This window comes from Hyperolius riggenbachi, chromosome 11 (assembly GCF_040937935.1).
Source record: "Hyperolius riggenbachi isolate aHypRig1 chromosome 11, aHypRig1.pri, whole genome shotgun sequence".
Lineage (NCBI taxonomy): Eukaryota > Metazoa > Chordata > Amphibia > Anura > Hyperoliidae > Hyperolius > Hyperolius riggenbachi.
In genome coordinates, this window is record NC_090656.1 from 87,577,726 (window position 1) to 87,605,339 (window position 27,614).

At 45.1% G+C, this 27,614-nt stretch overlaps 1 protein-coding gene across 1 annotated transcript; it reads right to left on the reverse strand.

Annotated features, from left to right (window-relative positions):
* Window positions 1-6,043: 6,043 nt before the first annotated feature.
* Window positions 6,044-27,319, reverse strand: TMEM216 (transmembrane protein 216). The gene is made up of 6 exons (XM_068261585.1): window positions 27,076-27,319; window positions 24,739-24,755; window positions 22,698-22,791; window positions 21,694-21,786; window positions 18,294-18,495; window positions 6,044-6,315 (listed from the first exon to the last, which is right to left on the reverse strand). Exons 1-6 carry the CDS (start codon window positions 27,086-27,088, stop codon window positions 6,300-6,302), a joined length of 435 nt encoding a protein of 144 aa, XP_068117686.1. The 5' UTR covers window positions 27,089-27,319; the 3' UTR covers window positions 6,044-6,299.
* Between the last annotated feature and the right edge of the window lie 295 nt (window positions 27,320-27,614).

The window sequence follows — 27,614 nt, forward strand, 5'->3', positions numbered from 1 at the left end:
TCCCCCCTCTAATCACACCTTGAGACACCCATCAATCACCTCCTGTCACCCCCTAGCACACCTACCCATCAGATCAGGCCCCAATTTGCCCCGTGTGGGCTCCTGATCACTCGGCCAAACCCTCAGATCCCCCTCAGACCCCCTTCCGATCACCTCCCCAGTGCATTGATTGCATCTATTTTCCCCTCTAACCACGCCCTGAGACACCCATCAATCACCTCCTGTCACCCCCCTAGCACTCCTATCCATCAGATCAGGCCCAATACAACCTGTCATCTAAAAGGCCACCCTGCTTATGACCGGTTCCACAAAATTCGCCCCCTCATAGACCACCTGTCATCAAAATTTGCAGATGCTTATACCCCTGAACAGTCATTTTGAGACATTTTGTTTCCAGACTACTCACGGTTTTGGGCCTGTAAAATGCCAGGGCGGTATAGGAACCCCACAAGTGACCCCATTTTAGAAAAAAAGACACCCCAAGGTATTCTGTTAGGTGTATGACGAGTTCATAGAAGATTTTATTTTTTGTCAAAAGTTAGCGGAAATTGATTTTTATTGTTTTTTTTTCACAAAGTGTCATTTTTCACTAACTTGTGACAAAAAATAAAATCTTCTATGAACTCGCCATACACCTAACGGAATACCTTGGGGTGTCTTCTTTCTAAAATGGGGTCACTTGTGGGGTTCCTATACTGCCCTTGCATTTTAGGGGCCCTAAACCGCGAGGAGTAGTCTAGAAAACAAATGCCTCAAAATGACCTGTGAATAGGACGTTGGGCCCCTTAGCGCACCTAGGCTGCAAAAAAGTGTCACACATGTGGTACCGCCGTACTCAGGAAAAGTAGTATAATGTGTTTTGGGGTGTATTTTTACACATACCCATGCTGGGTGGGAGAAATTTCTATGTAAATGGACAATTGTGTGTAAAAAAATCAAACAATTGTCATTTACAGAGATATTTCTCCCACTTAGCATGGGTATGTGTAAAAATACACCCCAAAACGCATTATACTACTTCTCCTGAGTACGGCGGTACCACATGTGTGGCACTTTTTTTTACACCCTAAGTACGCTAAGGGGCCCAAAGTCCAATGAGTACCTTTAGGATTTCGCAGGTCATTTTGCGACATTTGGTTTCAAGACTACTCCTCACGGTTTAGGGCCCCTAAAATGCCAGGGCAGTATAGGAACCCCACAAATGACCCCATTCTAGAAAGAAGACACCCAAAGGTATTCCGTACGGAGTATGGTGAGTTCATAGAAGATTTTATTTTTTGTCACAAGTTAGCGGAAAATGACACTTTGTGAAAAAAAACAATTAAAATCAATTTCCGCTAACTTGTGACAAAAAAATAAAAACTTCTATGAACTCACCATACTCCTAACGGAATACCTTGGGGTGTCTTCTTTCTAAAATGGGGTCATTAGTGGGGTTCCTATACTGCCCTGGCATTTTAGGGGCCCTAAACCGTGAGGAGTAGTCTTGAAACAAAAATGACCTGTGAAATCCTAAAGGTACTCATTGGACTTTGGGCCCCTTAGTGCAGTTAGGGTGCAAAAAAGTGCCACACATGTGGTATCGCCGTACTCGGGAGACGTAGTATAATGTGTTTTGGGGTGTATTTTTACACATACCCATGCTGGGTGGGAGAAATACTTCTGTAAATGACAATCTTTTGATTTTTTTACACACAATTGTCCATTTACAGAGGTATTTCTCCCCCCCAGCATGGGTATGTGTAAAAATACACCCCAAAACACATTGTACTACTTCTCCCGAGTATGGCGATACCACATGTGTGGCACTTTTTTGCACCCTAACTGCGCTAAAGGGCCCAAAGTCCAATGAGTACCTTTAGGATTTCACAGGTCATTTTGAGAAATTTCGTTTCAAGACTATTCCTCACGGTTTAGGGCCCCTAAAATGCCAGGGCAGTATAGGAACCCCACAAATGACCCCATTTTAGAAAGAAGACACCCCAAGGTATTCCGTTAGTAGTATGGCGAGTTCATAGAAGATTTTATTTTTTGTCACAAGTTAGCGGAAATTGATTTTAATTGTGTTTTTTCACAAAGTGTAATTTTCCGCTAACTTTTGACAAAAAATAAAATCTTCTATGAACTCACCATACTCCTAACGGAATACCTTGGGGTGTCTTCTTTCTAAAATGGGGTCATTTGTGGGGTTCCTATACTGCCCTGGCATTTTAGGGGCCCTAAACCGTGAGGAGTAGTCTTGAAACGAAATTTCTCAAAATGACCTGTGAAATCCTAAAGGTACTCATTGGACTTTGGGCCCTTTAGCGCAGTTAGGGTGCAAAAAAGTGCCACACATGTGGTATTGCCGTACTCAGGAGAAGTAGTAAAATGTGTTTTGTGGTGTATTTTTACACATACCCATGCTGAGTGGGAGAAAGATCTCTGTAAATGGACAATTGTGTGTAAAAAAAATTAACAAATTGTCATTTACAGAGATATTTCTCCCACCCAGCATGGGTATGTGTAAAAATACACCCCAAAACACATTATACTACTTCTCCTGAGTACGGCAATACCACATGTGTGGCACTTTTTTGCAGCCTAACTGCGCTAAGGGGTCCAAAGTCCAATGAGCACCTTTAGGCTTTACAGGGGTGCTTACAATTTAGCACCCCCCAAAATGTCAGGACAGTAAACACACCCCACAAATGATCCCATTTTGGAAAGTAGACCCTTCAAGGTATTCAGAGAGGGGCATGGTGAGTCCGTGGCAGATTTCATTTTTTTTTGTCGCAAGTTAGAAGAAATGGAAACTTTTTTTTTTTTCTCACAAAGTGTCATTTTCCGCTTACTTGTGACAAAAAATAATATCTTCTATGAACTCACTATGCCTCTCAGTGAATACTTTGGGATGTCTTCTTTCCAAAATGGGGTAATTTGGGGGGTATTTATACTATCCTGGAATTCTAGCCCCTCATGAAACATGACAGGGGGTCAGAAAAGTCATAGATGCTTGAAAATGAGAAAATTCACTTTTTGCACCATAGTTTGTAAACGCTATAACTTTTACCCAAACCAATAAATATACACTGAATGGCTTTTTTTTTTTATCAAAAACATGTTTGTCCACATTTTTCGTGCTGCATGTATACAGAAATTTTACTTTATTTGAAAAATGTCAGCACAGAAAGTTAAAAAAAATCATTTTTTTGCCAAAATTCATGTCTTTTTTGATGAATATAATAAAAAGTAAAAATCGCAGGAGCAATCAAATAGCACCAAAAGAAAGCTTTATTAGTGACAAGAAAAGGAGCCAAAATTCATTTAGGTGGTAGGTTGTATGAGCGAGCAATAAACCGTGAAAGCTGCAGTGGTCTGAATGGAAAAAAAGTGGCCGGTCCTTAAGGGGTAGAAAGCCCTAGGTCCTCAAGTGGTTAATAGGAATAATAAGACAGTAATGGGGGAAAAAAATCATTATTTCTCAGTTTTCAGCCATTATAGTTTTAATATAAAAGGTTCTACTCTGAATAAAAGCTACCATTTTATTTGCCCGTTTGTCCCGTTTATTACAGCGTTTAAAATCTTTCCTTAGTACAATGTATGGCGATAATATTTTATTTGGAAATAAAGGTGCATTTTTTGAGTTTTGCGTCCATCACTAATTACAAGCCCATATTTGCAATTATAACAGTAGTATACCCTTTTGACATACATATTAAAAAGTTCAGTCCCTAAGGTAACTATTTATGTATATTTTTTTATGCAAAAAGTGTATTTGGGTACTATGGGAGAGTGTGGGAGGTAAGGAGTTAATTTTAATTGTAAGTGTAGGTCTTTTATTAAAATAAATGTATCTAGGTGTAATTTTAGGACACAATACAGTCGAAGGAGGACACAAGGGGGGAGCGCAGGACACAATACAGTCGAAGGAGGACACAAGGGGGAAGTGCAAGATACAATACAGTGGAGGAGGACACAAGGGGGGAGCGGGGGACACAATACAGCGAAGGACACAATACAGTGGAGGAGGACATAAGGGGGGAGCGGAGGACACAATACAGTGGAGGACACAAGGGAGGAGCGGAGGACACAATACAGAGGAGAACACAAGGGTTGGAGCAAAGGACACAATACAGCGGAAAACACAAGGTGGGAGCGGGGGACACAATACAGCAGAGGAGAACACAAGGGGGAGCGGAGGACACAAGAGGGGAGCGGAGGACACAATACAGCAGAGCAGGACACAAAACAGCAGAGTAGAACACAAGGAGGGAGCGGAGAACACAATACAGTCAGAGGAGCGGAGGACACAATACAGCGGAGGAGGACACAAGGAGGGGGGAGCGAAGGACACAATACAGTCAGAGGACACAAGGAGGGAGGGAGGACAATACAGCGGAGAACACAAGGGGGGAGCAAAGGACACAATATAGCGGAGGACACAAGGGTGGAGCGGAGGACACAAAGTTGGAGGAGGACACAGGAGGGGAGCGGAGGACACAATACAGCAGAGGAGGACACAAGGGGGGAGTGGAGGACAATACAGCAGAGGAGGACACAAGGGGGGAGCGGGGGACACAATACAGCAGAGGAGGACACAAGGGGGGAGCGCAGAACACAATACAGTCGAAGGAGGACACAAGGGGGGAGCGGGGGACACAATACAGCAGAGGAGGACACAAGGGGGAAGCGGAGGACACAAGGGGCAGTGGAGGACACAAGGGGGAGCAGAGGACACAATACAGTGGAGGACACAAGGGGGAGAGGAGTACACAATATAGCGGAGGAGGACACAAGGGGGTGGGGGGGGAGAACGGAGGACACAATACAGCGGACGAGGACACAAGGGGGGGAGCGCAGGACACAAAACAGCGGAGGAGAACACAAGGAGGGAGCGGAGGACACAATACAGCGGAGGAGGACACAAGGGTGGAGCGGAGGACACAAGGGGGCAGTGGAGGACATAAGGGGGGGAGCAAAGGACACAATACAGTGGAGGACACAAGGGGAAGAGGAGGACACAATACAGAGGAGCGGAGGAAACAATACAGCGGAGGAGGACACAAGGGGGGAGTGGAGGACACAATACAGTCGAAGGAGGACACAAGGTAGGAGCGGAGGACACAATACATCGGAGGAGGACACAAGGGGGGAGCGGAGGACACAATACAGCGGAGGACACAAGGGGGGGAGCGCAGTACACAATACAGCGGAGGAGAACACAAGGGGGGAACGGAGGACACAATACAGCAGAGGAGGACACAAGGGGGGAGTGGAGGACACAAAGCAAAGGACACAAGGGGGGAGCGGAGGACACAAGGGAGGAGCGGAGGACACAATACATCAGAGGAGGACACAAGGGGGGGAGCGCAGTACACAATACAGCGGAGAACACAAGGGGGGAGCAGAGGACACAATACAGCAGAGGAGGACACAAAGGTGGAGCGGAGGACACAATGCAGTGGAAGACACAAGGGGGCAGGGGAGGACACAATGCAGTGGAAGACACAAGGGGGCAGGGGAGGACACAATACAGTGAAGGGCACAGGGGGGGAGCGGAGGACACAATACAGTGGAGGACACAATACAGAGGAGGACACAAGGGGGAAGCAGAGGACACAATACAGTGGAGGACACAAGGGGGGGAGCAGAGGACACAATACAGTGGAGGACACAAAGGGGGAGCGGAGGACACAATACAGCGGGAGGACACAAGGGGGGAGCGGAGGACACAATATAGCGGAGGAGGACACAAGGGGGGAGTGGAGGACACAATACCGTGGAGGACACAATACAGCGGAGGAGGACACAAGGGGGGAGCGGAGGACACAATACAGGGAGTCCCCAACATCGCAGTGGGTCAGCAGTTCGTATCGGCGGACATTCCTAAGTCGGGGACTCCCTGTATTTGGCAAATAAGACTCAGAGACTCTTTCTCCCCATTTTGGAGGAGAAAAAGCGAGTTATATATTGAAAAATATGGTATAGAGAATTAGAAATAAATGATATCTTATAGTCTATGCGATTTAGACTTCCAATAAGGTACAAAGAAAACCACACATTAAAAAAAATACCAATTTATTTCTGCCAAATCTCACAATAGATAGTCACAAAATCACACACGCGCACACAAACAACAGCCCACCCCAGTACACAAAGATGCGGCATCCAGTGGTCACATCAAAGTCTTTTCCAGTAGTGAAGAAACACTTAACACTGAATAACGTCCTCGATGGAAGCCCAGGGCTCCATGATTTGCACAGCAAACAGAGATGAGACATTCAGGAAGTGTCATCCTGGCGTTGGTCTTGTAATACTCAATATGATGGTTCTCTGCAAACATGAAGAAAAAACTGTGACATTATGCTGAACAAACCATTATTATAGCTACACTAACATCATTTTCCCTTTGTAATATGTATTAGAACACTAGCAGTCCTGTGGTTTGAATCCCTGTGCATGCAATGCAGTGCTAGAACTGTAGGTCCTCAAGCCTGGTTTAACACATACCCCTTAAAGGATTCTACAGTGCTGTCACCAAATCAAGCCTCCCCCAGACCTGTATAAAAGACATTCTCATCTAGATGTTATACATCATGGGAGGCTCACATTTACTGCATTCTTAAAGTATATCGGAGCTGAAGCTCGGGTAAGAAAAAAAAAAAAAATCAGTTACTCAAGAAGAGGGAAGCTTCTGTATCCTAATGGCACTTTCCTAACTGTCCTCTGGTTCCCCATCCCAGAGGGATAAGGGCTTGTTGGTAATCTGATTGGGGCCGCACTCCTCTTCAAGGATGAGAGGCTATGGGCCACTGCGTGGGCACGACCATACCAGAAGAGGACCGTGGATCCAATCAGCTGGGGGGCCCGTGAGACGCCATGGAGCACCAGAGGACAGTGAGGGAGTCTCATTAGGATCCAGAGGCTTCCCTCTCCTTAGGCAGGTATGTGTTTCTGAACCAGAGCTTTGGGTCCAGTTCTCTTGAAGGTAACAGGAGACTTTTTTTTTTTTTTTTTTACATTTTACAGCCCTAGTTAAAGTAAACCTGAAATAAAAGTAAGCTGGTGAAATAAATAATGGTATCTACAGGGAGTGCAGAATTATTAGGCAAGTTGTATTTTTGAGGAATAATTTTATTATTGAACAACAACCATGTTCTCAATGAACCCAAAAAACCCATTAATATCAAAGCTGAATATTTTTGAAAGTAGTTTTTAGTTTGTTTTTAGTTTTAGCTATTTTAGGGGGATATCTGTGTATGCAGGAGACTGTTACTGTGCATAACTATTAGGCAACTTAACAAAAAACAAATACATACCCATTTCAATTATTTATTTTTACCAGTGAAACTAATATAACATCTCAACATTCACAAATATACATTTCTGACATTCAAAAACAAAACAAAAACAAATCAGTGACCAATATAGCCACCTTTCTTTGCAAGGACACTCAAAAGCCTACCATCCGTGGATTCTGTCAGTGTTTTGATCTGTTCACCATCAACATTGCGTGCAACAGCAACCACAGCATCCCAGACACTGTTCAGAGAGGTGTACTGTTTTTCCTCCTTGTAAATCTCACATTTTATGATGGACCACAGGTTCTCAATGGGGTTCAGATCAGGTGAACAAGGAGGCCAATGTCATTAGTTTTTCTTCTTTTATCCCCTTTCTTGCCAGCCACGCTGTGGAGTACTTGGACGCGTGTGATGGAGCATTGTCCTGCATGAAAATCATGTTTTTCTTGAAGGATGCAGACTTCTTCCTGTACCACTGCTTGAAGAAGGTGTCTTCCAGAAACTGGCAGTAGAACTGGGAGTTGAGCTTGACTCCATCCTCAACCCGAAAAGGCCCCACAAGCTCATCTTTAATGATACCAGCCCAAACCAGTACTCCACCTCCACCTTGCTGGCGTCTGAGTCGGACTGGAGCTCTCTGCCCTTTACCAATCCAGCCAGGGGCCCATCCATCTGGCCCATCAAGACTCACTCTCATTTCATCAGTCCATAAAACCTTAGAAAAATCAGTCTTGAGATATTTCTTGGCCCAGTCTTGATGTTTCAGCTTGTGTGTCTTGTTCAGTGGTGATAGTCTTTCAGCCTTTCTTACCTTGGCCATGTCTCTGAGTATTGCACACCTTGTGCTTTTGGGCACTCCAGTGATGTTGCAGCTCTGAAATATGGCCAAACTGGTGGCAAGTGGCATCTTGGCAGCTGCACGCTTGACTTTTCTCAGTTCATGGGCAGTTATTTTGCGCCTTGGTTTTTCCACACGTTTCTTGCGACCCTGTTGACTATTTTGAATGAAACGCTTGATTGTTCGATGATCACGCTTCAGAAGCTTTGCAATTTTATGAGTGCTGCATCCCTCTGCAAGATATCTCACTATTTTTGACTTTTCTGAGCCTGTCAAGTCCTTCTTTTGACCCATTTTGCCAAAGGAAAGGAAGTTGCCTAATAATTATGCACACCTGATATAGGGTATTGAGGTCATTAGACCACACCCATTCTCATTACAGAGATGCACATCACCTAACATGCTTAATTGGTAGTAGGCTTTCGAGCCTTTACAGCTTGGAGTAAGACAACATGCATAAAGAGGATGATGTGGTCAAAATACTCATTTGCCTAATAATTCTGCACTCCCTGTATAGTTCTAATCCTAAATAGGAATTTCCTGGAATCTCATATTTTACAGGTTAAAAATCTAGGTTGGCTTTGACGGTCTTGATTTACCGAACTTTTTTATAGCTGTTCCCTACTCTCATAAGTGTTTTTTCAGCCACACAGGCATTTTATTACCACTAATTAGTTTTCAGTGACAGATACACTGTAGTGCAACTGCAGAGAAACTTATTTATGGTGCTGGATTCTTAATCTTTCCAATTAGAGAAAACACAGGGTTTTTTTTCTAGCTAGAATTGGGACCATATATACTTATGTTTATTTCATCATGTTGTATGTTACTTCAGGGTCCCTTTGAGATTCCATTATATCTACATTTTATCAAAATGTAAGTACGGTATATAAAAATATTTCATGTTTCATGTCTACAATATAAAGTTCACAAACTCACACAGCAAGATGCTTGCAGCTCCAATATTGCACTGATATTTTTATCATATTATAGAATTATCTCATATTATTATTGATTTATAAAGCGTCAAAATATTCTGTGGCACGGACATATATATTTGCAAATATGTACACCCGATACCACTTCTCTTAGTTGCGGTTGCTGAATTGGTGTGTGACAGAGAATCCCTTAACCTCCTTGGCGGTTCATTGTTTCTGCCAAAGAGGCTGCATTGCAATTTTTTTTTGTTTGTTTCATGTAGCTACCTGAGTGGTAGCTACATGAAACACCACTACAGGGCGCATGTGTCCCTCTAGTCCGATCGCTGCCGGCAACAACAGCAAACAGGAGATTGCGTATAGAACGCAATCTCCTGTTTGGCTTCTCCTGTCGCCATGGGTACGATCGGAATAACGTCATGGACGTCAGGCGACGTCCTGACGCCAGAAGCATCTGATCCAGCCCTTTGCGCTGCCCAGGAGTGATTGGTCCGGGCTGCGCAGGGCTCTGGCGGGGGACCTCTTCCGCCGCTGCGTGCGGCTGATCGCTAGCCGATCAAGCTGTACCCGCGGCTAGCAAAGTGCTAGCTGCGCGTACGGCAGTTTACAGATTGGAAATCTCCCCACCAGTGGCTGAGATATCCTCAGCGGCGGCTTACCCCTTGTCCAGCACGGGGTTACCGCTAAGGAGGTTAATGTTCTAAGTTGGTTAACTGCTAACTAGTATATTATCTGACGTATGCGTCTCACTGTGGTATTACGATTTATATTATATGGCCTACTGGTTATAGCTACGGCCACAAATTATAGACAAACCTTCATGTAGACCCTCGTCTTTATACGTCTTCCCTTATACATTCAACTCCTATCTGTTTATTTTACTTCTGCTAGAGAGGTACTCGCACTGACTTGATGGGAATGAGGAGTCCGATTGCCTGTTGGAGTGATTTTATTTGTGACAGTTGGGCTAGAGATATAGGGCTTGATTCACAAAGCGGTGCTAACTGTTAACACGCCTGTGAAAACCCCCTTAGCACGTCTAAACAAGCTTTTCACGCATAAAACTTTACGCGCACAAAAAACTTTATGTGCGTAAAACTTTACGCGCGTACTGCACAGAGCATAGGGCGCTCCGCGCGAAGTGCCCATTAAAGCCTATGGGACTTAGCGCGCGTAAAACTTTGCGCGCGCAAAGTTAGCACGTGATCTGATTGAGAAATCCGGTGCTAACCTACTTAGCACCCTGGTTAGAGCGTCTAAAGACTTTAGACGTGCTAAGTAGGTTAGCACCGCTTTGTGAATCAAGCCCATAATGAGCTGAATGTCAACATTTGAGCAGGAACATACATAGGCACACATATACAGGAACACACAGCATCAGTACACAGACAGTTTAAAGAAACGAACTCTGCTGCCACTGACAGTCCAGGATATACTCTGAGAGATTACCACAGTCTGACCTCCAGCCTCCTCCTCACAATAGTGTCTGTCCAGCAGTGAGAGGGGAGAGGTTTTCTGAGTTCTCATACATACAGAGTGAGAGCGCTCTGCTGCCTGATCACCACTCTAAGGGTCCTTACACATTGCATTGCGTTACAGTAGTGGTAAAAAGAAAAAAAAAAGTTGCACCGCAACAAAGTCCCAAAAAGTTGCATGCGGTACACACAGCTGATCATTTCTGGGTGGCCATGTCCCCTCTATATGTGCGCGCACGTGCCCCTTAAAAGGTGCAAGCTGCACAAAATTACATGCGCACCCTGATTAATAGTCGCATTACTTTCAGGCAAACTTGCATTGCCATTTGTTAATATCAGTGCGTCATGACGCACATTGACGCATAACGCACGGCAACTGTGCGCTGTGTCACAACGCAGTTTTTTCACATCGCAATGCAGTAGGTGTGGGCTGCAATCGGAGAATAAGTCACATTGCATTAGCGTCAGTTTCAATGCGATTTTAACACTACTTGACACATTCGGTGTGTAAGGGCACTAAAGCTTGAGATTAGATACTGAGGTGCAAAAACTGCAGTCTGCCACTATGGGTGCTTAGACTGAGCTAGAATTACTTTAGATATTTAAACTCCACTATTGTTGCATTGCACCTTATGTGGTGAATTGAATGGTTGGTCTGGAGATTACGAATGCTGGATTGCACTTTGTATTTTGAATAACTGCTGAATATTTATCTACATGTAATTTTTCTGTAGGAGATTCTATTTATATGTAACTAGCTGATGACCAGCCGTTCCCCGGGTATGTATTTAGCTGCTTTTGGCTCTGCCCACTTTTTCTAATCCTAACACACAAACATTCAATAACCAAGTTTGTGAGCTTTGGGGTCCTTGGCATCAATAATTTGTATTTTCCCAGTAAAATTAAACAAATCTGTTTGGCTGTTTGTGGCTCCACCCCTTTTCTAAATTTGAACCCCAGTGACACAATGACCAACTGTACCAGGTTTGAGGCTTGTGCCATTGACAGTGCAGGAATGGCAGCAATTTTAATATTCCCCTTGAAAATCAACAGGTGAATTTTGATTGGCTTTTAGGGGCTTGATTCACAAAGCGGTGCTAACTGTTTAGCACGGGTGTGCTAAACAGTTAGCACGTGAAGTGCCGGTTGCGGACTTTTGCACGCGCAAAGTGCCGTGATTCGCACTGCTTTGTGAATCAAGCCCTTAGGCTCCACCCACTTTTCTGAATATTAATCCCAGTCACCAACTGTACAAAGTTTGAGAACCCCGCCATTAACAGTATAAGAATGGCTGCAGTTTACATTTTCCCAGGGAAATTTGTTTTTGACTCCACCCACTTTTTGTAACCTTGACACACTGTCACTCAATGATCAAGTTTGTGAGCTTTCGGGTTCCTGGCATCAAAATTGCGTGAATGAAAGCAGTTTATCCAGCAAAGAAATATGATTGGCTGTTTGCGGCTCTGCACCTTTAGTGAATTTGAACCCCAGTCACTTAATAACTGACTGTAGCAGGTTTGAGGCCTCTGCCATTAACAGTGTAAGAATAGCTGCAGTTTCAATATTCCCCTTGAAAATCAATAGGTGAATTTTGATTGGCTGTTGTAGGCTCCACTAACTTTTCTGAAGATTAATCCCAGTCACCCAGTGACCAACTGTGACAAGTTTGAAAACCCTGCCAATAGCAGTGTAAGAATGGCTGCAGTTTATATTTTCCCAGGTAAAAAGTTAGTTGTTTTTGGCTCCGCCCACTTTTTCTAACCTCGACATACAGTCACTCAATGACCACATTTATGAGCTTTGGGGTCCTTGGCATCAATAAGTTGCATTTTCCCATTGAAATTAAACAAATCTGATTGGCTGTTTGTGGCTGACCGCCTTTTCAGAATTTAAACCCCAGTCTCCAGTGACTGACTGTACCAGATTTGAGATCTCTGCCATTAAGAGTGTAAAAATGGCAGCAATGTAAATATTCCCCTTGAAAACCAATGGGTGAATTTTGATTGGCTGTTGTAGGCTTCTCCCACTTTCCTGAATATTAGCCCCAGTCATCCAGTGACCAACTGTGTCAAGTTTTAGAATCCTGCCAATAACAGAATGGCTGAAATCAATTAACAAATCTAATTGGCTGTTTATGGCTCCACCCCCTTTAGTGAATTTGGACCCTAGTCACCCAATGACAGATTGTACCAGGTTTGAAGCCTCTGCTATTAACAGTGTAATAATGGCAGCAGTTTAAATATTCCCCTTGAAAATCAATAGGTGAATTTTGATTGCCTGTTGTAGGCTCCACCCACTTTCCTGAATCTGAATCTCATTCACCCAGTGACCAACTGTGCCAAGCTTGAAAACCCAACCCAACAGTATAAGAATGGCTACGGTTTACATTTTCCCATTGAAAATGAATGGCTGAATTTTGATTGGCTGTTTTATGCTCTGCCCACTTTTCCTGAATTTGTAACCTTGGTCACCAAGTGCCCAACTGTGGAGACTCTGGCTTGATTACTGTGAGAATGGCAGGTTTTACATTTTTTCCATTGACTTGAATGGGTGAAATCTGATTGGCTGTTTGTAGCTCCGCCCACATGTGCAGGGGGGACGCGAGACCCCCAGAACATATCATCCCAGGTAGTAAGGGATCTGTATAGCAAGTTTTGTTGGTGAAGGCGTTTGAGTGATCGCCGTGCGCGCGCGCGCGCGCGCGCGCACACACACACACACACACACACACACACACACACACACACACACACACACACACACACACACACACAAAGATATTAGATCTCAATACAATGAGTTTGATGCTGGTTGAAGAATTGTACACTGCGCTGAAAGTCCAACCGTCCAGAGGAATGTCAACTGTCCACCACCGTTTAAAGTGGTAGTGCTTCCTCACGCACAGCATGCCACAGAAACACACAGCATCAGCACATAGACAGTTAAATGAAACAAGTTCTACCATCACTGACAGCCCAGGATATTCCCTGGGTCCTTCCCACAGTATGCCCTGACCCTCCAGCCTCCTCCTCACAGTAGCTTTGTTAGAGGGTAAAGTAATGTGCAGGGCTGCCACAGATCTCTGCACTATGATTTTTCCTGCTTTTAGGGTGAAAAATCCAGAAGTAATCATACCACCAGAGGGGTTAAAGTGTACCCAAGATGAACCTTGGGTCAAAAAACGGATACTTACCTACGACGAAGGAAGCCTCTGCATCCTGTTGAAGCTTCCCACGCCTTCATCAGGACCACCGGTGATACTCTCAAATCTCCCATTAAATTAACCAGTGTGCTGTGCACCCTTTTTAACTGATCCAGATTCTTACTTTCTCTCTTGTTGTATTCTACCTGACTGAAGTGTCAGGGCTCGTTTCCACTATTGCGGTGCGGAATCGCCTGGATTCCACCGCTGATGAAATCACATGCGGATGCGATTCCCCATACGTTTTTTGCCACGAATTAGCATAGGTGAGGGTATATGCGATTTTAACCACCCTGGCGTTCTGATTAAATCGCCAGGGTGGCTGCGGGAGGGTTTTTTTTAAATAAAAAAAAAACTATTTCATGCAGCCAACTGAAAGTTGGCTGCATGAAAGCCCACTAGAGAGCGCTCCGGAGGCGATCTTCCGATCGCCTCCGGCGCCCAGAATAAACAAGGAAGGCCGCAATGAGCGGCCTTCCTTGTTTTGCTTATATCGTCGCCATAGCGACGAGCGGAGTGACGTCATCGACGTCAGCCGACGTCCTGACGTCAGCCGCCTCCGATCCAGCCCTTAGCGCTGGCCGGAACTTTTTGTTCCGGCTGCGCAGGGCTCAGGCGGCTAGGGGGGCCCTCTTTCGCCGCTGCTCGCGGCGAATCGCCGCAGAGCGGCGGCGATCAGGCAGCACACGCGGCTGGCAAAGTGCCGGCTGCGTGTGCTGCACTTTATTTGATAAAAATCGGCCCAGCAGGGCCTGAGCGGCAGCCTCCGGCGGTGATGGACGAGCTGAGCTCGTCCAGACCGCTCAGGAGGTTAACCATGTCACTGCCTGTGTGAATTTACATTGGTACCTATGCGAATTCGCTGCAAAAAACGCATGGGGAAACCACATGCGATTTCCCTATTAAATACATTGCATGTGATTCGCATGCATTCCACTCGCAGGCGAATTTTGCGGCTCTTTTGTGCGTTTTTTCACCGCTGACAAAAACTCACCTCAACAACACTACAGTGGAAACAGGCCCATCCACTTGCATTACATGTGCGATGCGGATTCGCGATAGTGGAAACGAGCCCTCAGGCAGAATATACAGAAGAATCCCCTTTATTATCTCCCTATACATCCTTCCTGTATAATCAAGATGTTCCAGGTTGAATTCACTTTGGTATCACTTGTTTCACTGTACAAGTATTTTCAGTACATCTTTCTTACTGGGAGTTAAACAGCATTTCATAAAATGAGAAAAAAATAAGCTAAGATAACTCACAAGATAAGTTTATAGCCATTGTGGTAATATGGAGGAGATCACGTCAAATCCAGTGCAGGGGACTTGGGAGCAGCCGGCGCCACCATAGACCGTAATAGGAATTACAGCTATAGCGGCGCACAGTGAGTAACTTCAGCGCCGTCTGAAGACGGATCTGAAGTTACTTTTAAAACACTAAAGCTGGCCATACACTGGCCCGATTTGCGCCCGTTTCGACAGCAGATTCGATCACTGGGATCGAATCTGCTGCCAATCGTTCACGCTACACGCCGAATTTTGATCCATTTCGTCCGATCCCGTCGATCGTGCCGTGCGGAAAATAACCGTCGATCGCCCGCGGGTAAAGAGCGCATCGCTAGCGGCGTTCGAGTGCCCGACGACCGACGCAATAGAGCCCGCATACATTACCTGCTCCGCCGGCGCGACTCCAGTCTCCCGGTCACCGCTGCTCTGTCTGCGCTCTGGTCTCCAGGTCCGGCATGCCTCACTTCTTCTAGCCCGGCAGGAAGTTTAAACAGTAGAGCGCCCTCTACTGTTTAAACTTCCTGCCGGGCTAGAAGAAGTGAGGCATGCCGGACCCGGAGACCAGACCAGCGCGGAGACGGAGCAGCAGTGACCGGGAGACTGGAGTCGCGCCGGCGGAGCAGGTAATGTATGCGGGCGGGCGGGGGCAGCAGCAGCAGCACCACCACAACAGATTGTGAACGGTTTCAGGCTGAAATCGGTTCACAATCTGTTTGCAGTAAAGGCAGCCATACGATCCCTTTCTGATCAGATTCGATCAGAGAGGGATCTATCTGTTGGTCGAATCTGATGGCAAATCGACCAGTGTATGGCCACCTTTAGGGCCCTTTTACACTTAATCAGTTGCTCTCAGTTAAAACGGAAAGAAAACTGATTTTCAAAGTAAGTCCCATGTTTTCCTATGGCATCTTTTACACTTAACACGTTTTAACTGAAATCTTCTTCCCAATGCACTGCTATGGAAAAAAACGCACACTAAGGCCTCGTTTCCATCTATGCACTTCTGTCCTCTTTTCAGCAACATGTCTCAATCTGTAACATTGATGTGCTGAAAAAAAGCTGAAAGAAGCGGACAGATGGAAACAAGGCCTAACGCACACCAACTGATTAAAGGGGAACTGAAGAGAGAGGTATATGGAGGCTGTCATGTTTATTTCCTTTTAGATAATACCAGTTGCCTGGCAGCCCTGCTGATCCTCTGCCTCTAATACTATTAGCCATAGCCCCTGAACAAGCATGCAGCAGATCAGGTGTTTCAGTGGTTCAGACTTATAAGTCTGATCTGACAAGACTAGCTGCATGCTTGTTTCTGGTTTTAATCAGATACTACTGCAGAGAAATAGACCAGCAGGGCTGCCAGGCAACTGGTATTGATTAAAAGGAAATAAACATGACCGCCTCCATATACCTCTCTCTTCAGTTCCCCTTTAAGTGTAAAAGGGGCCTAATTCAGCCGCCAGCAATAGCTGGAAGCCGAATTACACCATTCCTCACCATCCACGTGGACCTAGAGGGGGAATAGTAATTAACACCGCCGGGACTTGTGCAGGAGCAAGATAAGCCGTATATCAGCTGTATCCTGTGCCCAAGTCTCCTGGTGGTGATTTCACTCGTACGCCCATAGTGGTGATATGGAGGATGCATACTGGTTGAAGCGCACATTGGCCAATCATGAAGCCTGTATGGATGGTCAGTAAGATGCAAATAATTCAGAGGTAATGCAGGATTTTGAATTGCAAATGTAGGCAGCATGCAAATGGACCAATCGAATTCTACGTTGCGAGATTTGATTGGTTAGTTTTTAAGCTGCATTAATTTGCACACAGAATCTGCATACTCCTGCATCAGCTCAGAATTATTTGGATCTTATTGTCCATCAACAGCAGTGTTACAGAGCATCAGCCTTTATCAGATAGGTATGTAGCAGGGTGGAAGGTGCTTCTAATGTCTCTCCCTGCTGTCTGTATGGAATGTTAGTCTACAGAAGCCATAGTGTCTGTGTGTTGCACTGAGGAGATCTAACAAGCTGGATCAACTGCATGGAATCTTAAATTGTTTGTTTTAGTTTTTTTTCTTGCTGTTCAACAGTAACGCCCGGTTCACACTGGCACAAGCATCAGTTCTTCATCTTCGACGCTCTGTAAGCGCGTGGTCAGTGCGACGCATCCTTCGATACAGAAAAATTACTGCAGATCCAAACTTGCGGTCCGTCCGGGTGGATCATGCGGAACGGATCAGTTCAAACGGACCAGTGTGAACGGATCCATAGATTAACATTGGATACATTAGCATCCGTTCAGATCCGTTCCATTACGATCTGCTAACAATAAGTTTTTTAGTGCCAGTGTGGCCCGGGCCTAATGCTTGATGCGCTTGACGAGTTATTTCTTCCCTTTTCTTGGGATGTGAACCTTGCCACACCCAGGCAATGGGAACTGGCAGCTCTATACTTTGTGCATGGATCCCTGAGTCATGTGTCTGACTTTTCCAAAGGGAATTTCCCTAGAACGGCTGCATCAAATATGAAAATATGTGTGATTAGTGGCATAGTCCCCTATTCACTTTTATTGACAATAAAAGCCAAAGAGAGTAGACTAGGGCTTTAATCTCTCTTAGCAAGCGGAAGAGGTGGGCTGCGTAAGGAACGCCTGGCAGAGGCCAGGCAGATATTTTCAATACACTGTATATAAGGTATAAAACAATATAAAAAAAATGTGCATTGTCAACTAACACAAATTTACTATTCGGTGGGGTTGTTTAACTAAAGGAAATAGCGCAAGCGACTTCCTGTTATTTGCACTATTAAATCAGCGTGCTTTAATGTTAGGTCCCTGTGCGCTAGTGGCAGCGTAGCGTAAGTAAGCGACGGATGCTTATAATAGCCATGCTGTATTGATGTATCGCTACTACAATACTTCACTAGCACGGCCGCTACTATGTTATTAACATAGCAGCCACACTAGTGAAGTATCGCGGTAGCAATACATCACTACCGCGTGGCTATTATAAGCAGCGCCTGTTGCTTTCTTACGCTACGCTGCCACTAGCGCGCAGGGACCTAATAAGGCAAACTGATTTAATAGCATGAGTAACAGGAGGTTGCACCCACTATTTCCTTTAGTAAATCAACCCCTATGTATAAAAACAAGGCTAAACTAATCCCTTGCTTATAGCTTCTTTTCATCTTATATGAATAAAAAATCTGCAGGAACAGAGTCTTGTAAGCAAAGCTGACAGCTGGACTAGAAGTGTGTGAGTGGGCATTACCTGCAGAATGTTATGAGTGCAGCACAGCTCAGTATAGCCTCTAAAGCATAGAAGAGCAGGAGAATGCAGCTCAGCACTGTCTCCAGCCGCAGTGCATATGTCTGAAGGAACAGGAAATACAGTGCAAGCAATCCTGCTGGAATGGTTAGACCCACACTGACCAGAAGAGGGAGTTTCCGTTCACATTGGTTCCCACGGCATCCTGCCAAACAAAATAAAACAGCTTTATGAACAGATACAAAAAACTGGGGGGAAAAATATGCAGCAGCATTTGAAAAGACTATGATTTAGGGCTCAATAAACAAGTGAGGCGCTGCTCTGTGCTCTTTCTACCCTACAGATTCCGTGAAATGGAGCAGGGGCAATGGTTCCAATGTACAGCAAATATTTATTCTCGAGTCTAGGGCTATTCCGGACACACTTCACATCAGAAACTCCCATGGCAGAAAATGTCATCCATTTTTATTTCTTGCATTTTAAAAAGGAGTTGCGCAGAAAATAAGGTCTCCATTTGTTCTGGTTCAGTCACATCTCTTTAGCACCTCCCAATCTCTATACAAGCGCTATTTGGATGAGTGAGTGTGAAAGTGAGAGAGTGAGAGAGAAAGTTTTTCCAACTCAACATCAGCAGACTGACACCACATTTCAGCCCTCAGTACACACCCAAGCAGGGCTGGCTGGATGAGTGAGTTATTGAAAAACGGGTGGATGGTAAGAAACAGAAAATCAGTAAAACATGATAAGTACGAGAGGTGTGAACTACCCGTTTTATTCCAACTGCAGTGTTTAGCCTCCTCTATTAGCAGCCAATTTATTTAGAAGCTCTATTTAGTGCTTCAGGACAATTTATTTTAGCACTTTTAAAAAAAAAAGTCTTATTTGTTACATTTCCTTGCTATAAATAAGTACTGCTGTAATGTGTATTTATGGCCACTCATCACTAGAGGGCAGTGTGAGATGATAGAGGACTTCTGCTTAAAGTTTATATATCCTCTGCTACCAGAAAGACATCAAAGCATTCCAAGAACTTACAGCACAATGAGTTCTGCTGGCTGAGGTCAAAATCAAAACGAGATAATTCCTTTGAAGTCGCTAAAAAATTTACTGTGCTGCTTTGTTATTCAGCATACTAGGGGCTATATGCAATTGACTTTTTCATCTGAATTGTTTTCCTAGGGGATAATTTTTCATTGTGACTTAAAAATAACCTTTCAGCACTTAGCAATTTAAAAAAAGTACTAAAAAGTAGGTGAAGGGTGAGATCAAAATAATTTGGAGCATTTTCTTGTTTGTATAAAAGGCATTTCATTGACAAGGTGTGAACATATCACCAAGGAAAAAACTCATGAGAAAAAGCGAATTGCATATGGGCCTAGGTCTCTCCATAGTCATTCACTGAAATTGAAAAAAATAAATAAAATAAATATATATATATATATATATATATATATATATATATATATATATATATATATATATATATATATATATATATATATATATATATATAAATAAAATTTTATTATTATTTTTTCCCATTTGAAAAATATATATCAGTTGTACTTGAAACATGGCATTGCTCTTCATGGTGTCATCCCTGTAGAGTAACCCTCCTATGTGAACTTATCATGCATGAATTATAGATGACACAGCTCACCAGGTACAAATGTCCAGAGAGTGGCATAATGAGATCGTATAGGAGAGACTTTGGATTCAGGTCAAAGCAGATATACCGTAATTAAATATTAATAAACGACCACATGGGAAAATCATTAAATATTTACAGCTGCTGCTGTCCTGGTGGTTTTCTTAGAAACCCCTCCTGTCAAACATCGAAGACACAAAAACCAACACAAGGTTTATTATGTCAGACAGAAGCCTACAAGCAACACTCAGCAGTTCCAGCCTCCTGACTATGCCAGGGAAAGACATTTGCAAGAATAAACCATTAACGGATATCCATTTTTCTAACTGCAGCACTGAGCACAACTGGGTTGGATATGCTGAGCCCACATTCACACAAATAACTTTCACGTTGACTAGCTGTCACTTTACCACTTGCAATTCAAATACAGTAGTACTAAATAAGGCCGCAGGGTGCAGTACCTACCGTGTTTCCCCTAAAATAAAGCCTCCCCGAACATAAATAAGCCCTAGCTAAATGGGACGCTTTTAGTGTATGGGGAGGTGTGTAGTCTCTTAGCACACCTACCTTGTAGCTGCACCCTCCTCCATTCCCTGTAACTGCTCCGATATACTATTCAAGATGTTCTGCATCCTTTAGCCCAATCTACACAATACGATTCTTTGTACGATTCGATTGCGATTCTATTTACGATTCAAATTAAATCCAACATGTCCGATCGGGATTCGATTCTATGCAATTCGATTTGCCATTGTTTTGCAATTGCAAATCGAACTGAATCGAATCCCGATCGGACATGTCGGATTTAATCGAATCGTAAATAGAATCGTAATCGAATCGTACAAAGAATCGTATTGTGTAGATTGGGCTTTAGACCCTCACATGCTGTACACTGGGTCAGTTCCGTGACCGTGCCCTCCTCTCGTCATATGTGCGTCGAGGATGCATCAACCGCGCGCTTATTGTTTACGACAAGAGGGGATATACGAAGAAGCCCTGCTGGTGGACATTAACGGACCGTTGAGAGCTTTATTTTGGTGAGCAGGGGAATTGGCGACTGAGCCTGCAGGTGGTGGACCTTCCCCAAAATGTGTTGTTCCCTCTAAAGCTTGTGTCTGTCACATAAGGGTGATGCATGTAATGACTTAAAAAGGCTGCACTACTTTTGTGCTCTTATGTTTTGGTGTTGTGTTGTGTTGGTCCGATTTCATGTGCGAAGGATCATAAGTAGGAGCTGGACAGAGCGCTAATGTATAAAAAGGAATATTTCAAGAGACGGATTGGGGTAATCCAAGGATAGTGCACGCCTCTGCTGGTAAACCGCTATAGTAGAGGCTCTGTAATTAGAAAAATTATCGAGGCTTCCTCCGTCCCACGGTGTGCCCCTCCAAAGCCACAGCCAACAATTTGTCAGGCTGTTGCGCAATATCGCCTGCAATATTTACCTTCCCTGGCTCCAGCGCAGACACAGTAGCAGCTTTCAGCTTGGGATCAGGTGGAAATAGCTGATCCCAGTCGGGTCCGCTCTACTGCACAGGCACAAGCCGCCTGCGCAGTAAAGCAGACCCAACTGGGATCGGCTATTTCTGCCTGACCCCGAGCCGAGAGCCACTACTGCGCTGAAGCCATGGAAGGTAAATATTTACATGGCCACTGTTCGGAGGGGCCCAGCGAAACCACAGCTGTACTCAGAGAACTGTTCTCTGTGAGTTTTAGTGTATGCAAATAGACAAATCTGACGCATGAACTACTTACCAAGAAACAATCGCGTGACTTCAATACCAAGGTAGAGAACAAGAATTACCACTTCCAGTACCAGGTTAGAGGTGGGGTAAGGTAAAATTAGACCTGGGGTCAAACATAACACACTTGTCAAATAAGTAAAATATTGCTCTTCGATATTCACATATTATAACCCTCCTTCTTTCATTGCAAAACAGCATAGACGGTCTCTGGTCTCATTCTTGTACTGTGAGCACTTCATACAAAAGCACTTTCTAAGGGTAGGATTCCTTCAGTAAAACAAGCAGATCACAACCCCATCCAGAATAACCCCCGGTCCCCTTTATATTGCATCAACATGTTAAAAGCTGTTTTCTTACAAACAAAGTGCACCTTAGCTCAGAAGCCCCCAACCCCCATACCACTACTAGTCACTGAGATGTGTTATGCAGATCTGAGCCCCCCCCCCCCCCCCTGCCTCTCTCTAGCACAGCTATGCAGTGCAGACACACTACCATTCCAGGTGCACCATCCACCACTCTCCTTACAGCAGCTGGCTGTGCTGCATTCTATGTAGGCTCCCGATGCATGAGTGAATCGAATACTGGGAAAATTCTGCTATGTTGGGGTGGGGGGAGAGGCACATTCTGCCTTATTTAAAATGGGAAGGTGTGTGTGTGCGCGTGGCTACAGTGGCAACAATAATTGTGAAACAAATAAGGGGGTTCACCGTTGGGGCATGAAACTTCCACAGGGGTGCCTTATGGTTTGTAGTTAAACCCCTGCAGCAGCTACATCGCAGCAGCCTTGCATGCTGTCAATCGATTGTTAAACCTCCTCCGGCTACTACCTATGTGATGGAGGGCAAGTGTCCTTGGAAACACTAATGGGGGCTATGCACAGATCGTAACCTCCCTAAAGAAAAATGAAAGTAATAAATTGTCTTACAGGAAACTTGGGGACACTGCCTTAGCTGATGAAGGCAAGTATAAAGAAAATAGCAAAGGAACAATAGACTGATTACGATTTCTACTCACCTTTATATATAAATATAAGAGCCTCAATCAGGAAGAAGGAGGCACAATACCATCCATTGAGGAAGAAGAGCACTTCTAGTGGAGTGGATGAGAGCTATTCTTGTAAAGGAAATCTCATTAGAATTGTTTACAGTTTATCGTATACGGTATGTGCAGTTCCTAAAGCTGCACCAAAACGCTTAATATCTCCCACTGCATGAGTTTCAACCAACACTCAGCATGTAAGGAGGATTGAGGCCCTTCCACACTAGGACTTTTTGATTGTGTTGCGTTACCCGTTTTTACCGCAGGGAAAAGCAATGAAAGTCTATGGGACATTTCAGATCGGATGCCATGCGCCGGAAGCATCCAATCTGAAGTGAAAGTATCAGCGCGTTACTGGTCAACATCCGCGCGTCGTGCATTGACCAGAAGTCATGTAAGTCAATGGCAATGCAACATTTTCATGTAGATGTGTGCATGCGCAGGAGGGTATTTTTTCACTACACTTTCATGCAACTTGTATTGCAGGAAGTGAGCGATAGAGAGCCTCACTTATAGTTTGGCTTGCTGCCAGAAATGAGAACACTGCGTATTACTGTCAGTATCTCCCAAGCCTTACACGGCAAACACCTTCAGTAAAATACATAGTAGTCATAAATATATTTACAATATTGCAAATAGCCCCCACACCCACAAAAAAAATAAAAAATGATGCAAAGTATAGGTTGTTACAGACTGATGGATTGTAACAATTCAATTTTTAGACTAATTACATGAAACAAACCTGAAATGTTTTCTTTCCTAGAGATCAGTTTATAAATTCAGGTCAATTTAAAAACCACTTAACGACCGCCTAACGCCGATAGGCGTCGGCAGGTCAAAGTGGTGTTACCATGGAAACGGCCGTTCGAGCGGCTGTTTCATGTCAGTTCACGGAGGGTGTCTCCGTGAACAGCCTGCGAGCCTCCGATCTCGGCTCGCAAGCTAAATGTAAACACCCGGGGAAGAAATCCCCACTGTTTACATCATACGCCGCTGCTGCGCAGCAGCGCCGTAAAGGAGATCGTCGATCCCTAGCCTCTGATTGGCCGGGGATCGCCGGCATCTGATAGGCTGAAGCCTATCCTAGGCGGCGCAGGACGGATGTCCGTCCTGCGCAGCCCACAACGTAAGGGAGAGGGGAGGGAAGGGCAGAGAGGGCGGAAATCGCAGCGAAGTGGGTCTTTGAGGAGCCCCCCCCCCCCCCCGCAAATCACAGATAGCCGGGCAACGATCAGACACCCCCCAGCAGGACATCCCCATAGTGGGGAAAAAAGGGGGGGAAGTTTGATCGCCATGCTGCAAACCTGATCTGTGCTGTGGGCTGGAGAGCCCATGCAGCACAGATCAGGAAAAAAAGAGCCTGGTCCTTAAGTGGACCAAAAATGTGACTTGGCACAAAAGAAAGCTCAGCTGATCTGTAGTCAGGGCAATGGTTTTGTACTATATGTTGTAGGCTTTGACCGACTTTCTCCATGTAGCACTTTTAACATAATGGGCTCGATTCACAAAGCCATGCTAATGCATTTAGCACGCAATGTGACACACGTGAAGGTTTATGCGTGCGTGCTAACAAAGTTATGCGCACGTTACCGCGCCACAATGCACGCAATGTGTAGCGGTAACGTGCGCAAAACTTTGTTAGAGTGCACGTGAACCTTTGCGCGAGTCACATTGCATGCTAAATGCATAGCACGGCCATTCTATGCATTAGCACGGCTTTGTGCGTCGAGCCCAATGTTTGAAGCCCAATACCTGTGTGGGTGCAAAAAGTAAAATAAAATCAAGTGCAGTTTCCTTTTTCAGTGTATGCAACCTGGAGATTATAGAGGAAACAGAGTTAAACTGGAGTGAGTGACCCACCTTCTAAAGAATATTTAGCAGCCTATACATCCCAAGAACCGACAACTATTCAGTTTAGCAGGTTAGAGCTCTATGTGATGCACCACAAATCCATCCAGATGTCCCCCCTTGTCACCTACTGCTCCTGCCATTGTCCATATCTCAATAGAAAGGATACAACACCACGTCTTCTCCCTGAAAAGAACAGCACATAGTCACAAACTGTAATCCTTTCTTTGCTGTCACTAATCCCCTTCTGTCCCTGATTACTCAGTCAGGCCAGGCAGACTAGTGATACTGAAGTGGTAAGGCAGTTAGGCAAGCAGCGACTCCCTAAAGTATCACTTTTATCTACACGCGTAGATGAGGCTGCGATCCAGGGGCTCGATTAGCCGCCGGATCGCCTCTTCCGCATCCCCGCGCGTGCCCGCCGCGTCCCTGCTTGCCGCGCGTGCGCCGCATTCGATTCCCCGCTCGTCCCCGCCGGCGCCGCTTATCTTCCGCTCGATTCCCTGCCATTGTCCCCTCGCGGGGAGCGAGCAGGGAATCGGCGGAAGCAAGATCCGTCCTGTCGGATCTTATCAATTCAGCCGCATCAGCGGCTCGATTGATAAGGAGGATCGGAGCCGCATCTACGCATGTAGATGCGGCTTAAAGGACAACTGAAATAGGGATATGAAGGCTGTGATATTTCTTTCCTTTTAAAGGATACCTTAGCACTAAATGTTTTTAAAAAAGGATGCCTACTGTGTGTGGGGCAGTTGTGCAGATGCTATTGCGCATGCACAGCGTAGTATGTCCACACTGACCACGCCAACCAGGAAGTGAAAAACTTGGGCAATTACAGAAGAACGGAGGGGGATGCCGGAGCACGGGAGGTGTGATAAGCATCTGCACAACTCCCACACACACAGTAGGCATCCTTTTTGAAAAATATTGAGTGCTAAGGTATCCTTAAGCAATACCAGTTGCCTGGCTAGCCTACTGAACTTCTCTGCCTCTAATACTTTTAAGACATGGACCCTAAAAAGGTTTTTCTGACAGTATTGTCAGATCTGACAAGATTAGCTGCATGCACCTTTCTGGTTTAATTCAGACACTACTGCAGCAAAAATAGTGCTGGTACAGGACATGGTCAAGAGCCCTTCGCCAGGGTAGGTAGGTAAGAGACACTGCAACATTTAATAGAGATATGGGTCCCCAATGTATGGTATAGGGCCTGGATGAATCTTGCAGCAAGATTTCAATAACCTGTTCTTTTTAAAATGTTATTGATATTGTAGTGATTGTGTGGTGGTGAATATCAGGAGCGAAACTACAAATCATGGGGCCCCCCAGCAAAACATTGATGGGGCCCCCTTAAAGTGTACTGGAGATGAGGCAACAGCAATAAAATATACATACCTGGGGCTTCCTCCAGTCCCCTCCAGCCCAGCCAGGCCGCGCATGCACAGTTGGCCCCCGGACCGGAAGGACATTCTGGGGTCAATTGCAGGCGAACAGGCACTCAAAAGAGGATGGCATGGGAGCGATTAGGCCAGAGGGGGCTGGAGGAAGCCCCACGTATGTATATTTTATTTCTGTGGCCCCATCTCAGGTTCCCTTTAATGTTCACAACACTTCCATTGCCTCCCCGTGGCGACCCTCACAACATGGGGGTCCATCATACAAGGTTCATAAAACAAGTGTGACCATCAGGATCTTTACACCCATAACATGTAGCCACAAAAACACCTGATCTGGAGTATCAGAGAAGGGAAAGGTTAGCAGTTGGGGCCCTCACAAACCTAGCCCCCCCCCCCCCCCGCCCGGAATCGCTGAGGCTGCTCCCCCCTAGTTAAACCCCTAATGGGTGCATATTTATAGCCTTAATGCTAATGCATCTGACATTCAGCTTTAAGGTACACTGTGGAAGAAATGCAGAGGCAGCCATTGTTAATAAATAAAAAGAATCTTCTGTCATGATAATTTTTTCTTGTCCTGTATGTACTAGAATTACCATGAGCTAACCAGATTTCTTGCACAGGGATAATCAGAAACTAAAATCGAATTACCCTTAACTTGGGCGTTCAGGAAATCAGTCACTAATCTTTCTGATGTGATTAGCGTTGGCAAGATTTCCTTCTTCATATATGATTTTTTTCTTTACTGGAAAACAACAAATACAATAGCAAGGACTGAATTTCCCATCACTACTTGATAAAGGCAGAGGATCAACATGGCAGGCAGCATTCCCAGAGGCCAGCAATGATCGCTTGCATCATTCTCAGCATACACTGAAGGGCTGTATCCCTGAGAGGGCACTTGCATAGCCTCTTCTCCAGCCTCCTCCTACACAGTGCCCAGACCCCTATACGGCCATAGCCGAGCACACAGTGCAAAGTGGATATAGGACGCTATATTAGGCGCTGCCCGCCATAAGCCTGCGCTGCTGCCCTGTCACATCTGTCACTATTTGCCTTCCAAGAGCCCTCCAAGTAAACATCATTCATTGGAGCTTTGTCCCAATACTCACCTTTTGACGCCATCTTGTTGCTCTAAGGACGCGACTGGCGTCACTTCCTGGATACCACGGCAAGTACCGCCCCCAACACGCATAATTCGCTCCACTGTAGAGAATGAGTTCTGTACGGTGTAAGGTCTGATTACGCTGACTCTAAGCTGCCCTTCATGGCAGTGATGCGCAGACATGACTTCCTCATTCTGTCTGTGGCGATCGCTTCCTCATTCCACAGGCAGCACAATCGGACATAGCACAGGTCAGACTGCTTCTGCAGAGCTGCCCTCCAATGGTAATTAATCCGCAGCACTTCCGTGCTGTGAATGGGGTCTAATGTAATGCGCTGAAGGTGGCTGATGGTAGGTGAGGATTACTGACAGGAGGACAGGACATTAGGTTAATTTGCAGGGCAGACAGCAGTCAGAAGTGCTTGATTAGAATACTGAGAGTGTAATCCAATCAGCCGTCAGCAGCTGTTCAGTTTCCACATTAATACAGTCACTGCACTTTTTTTTTTTTAACAGGAGAGACCTATTTTATGTGACATAACTACC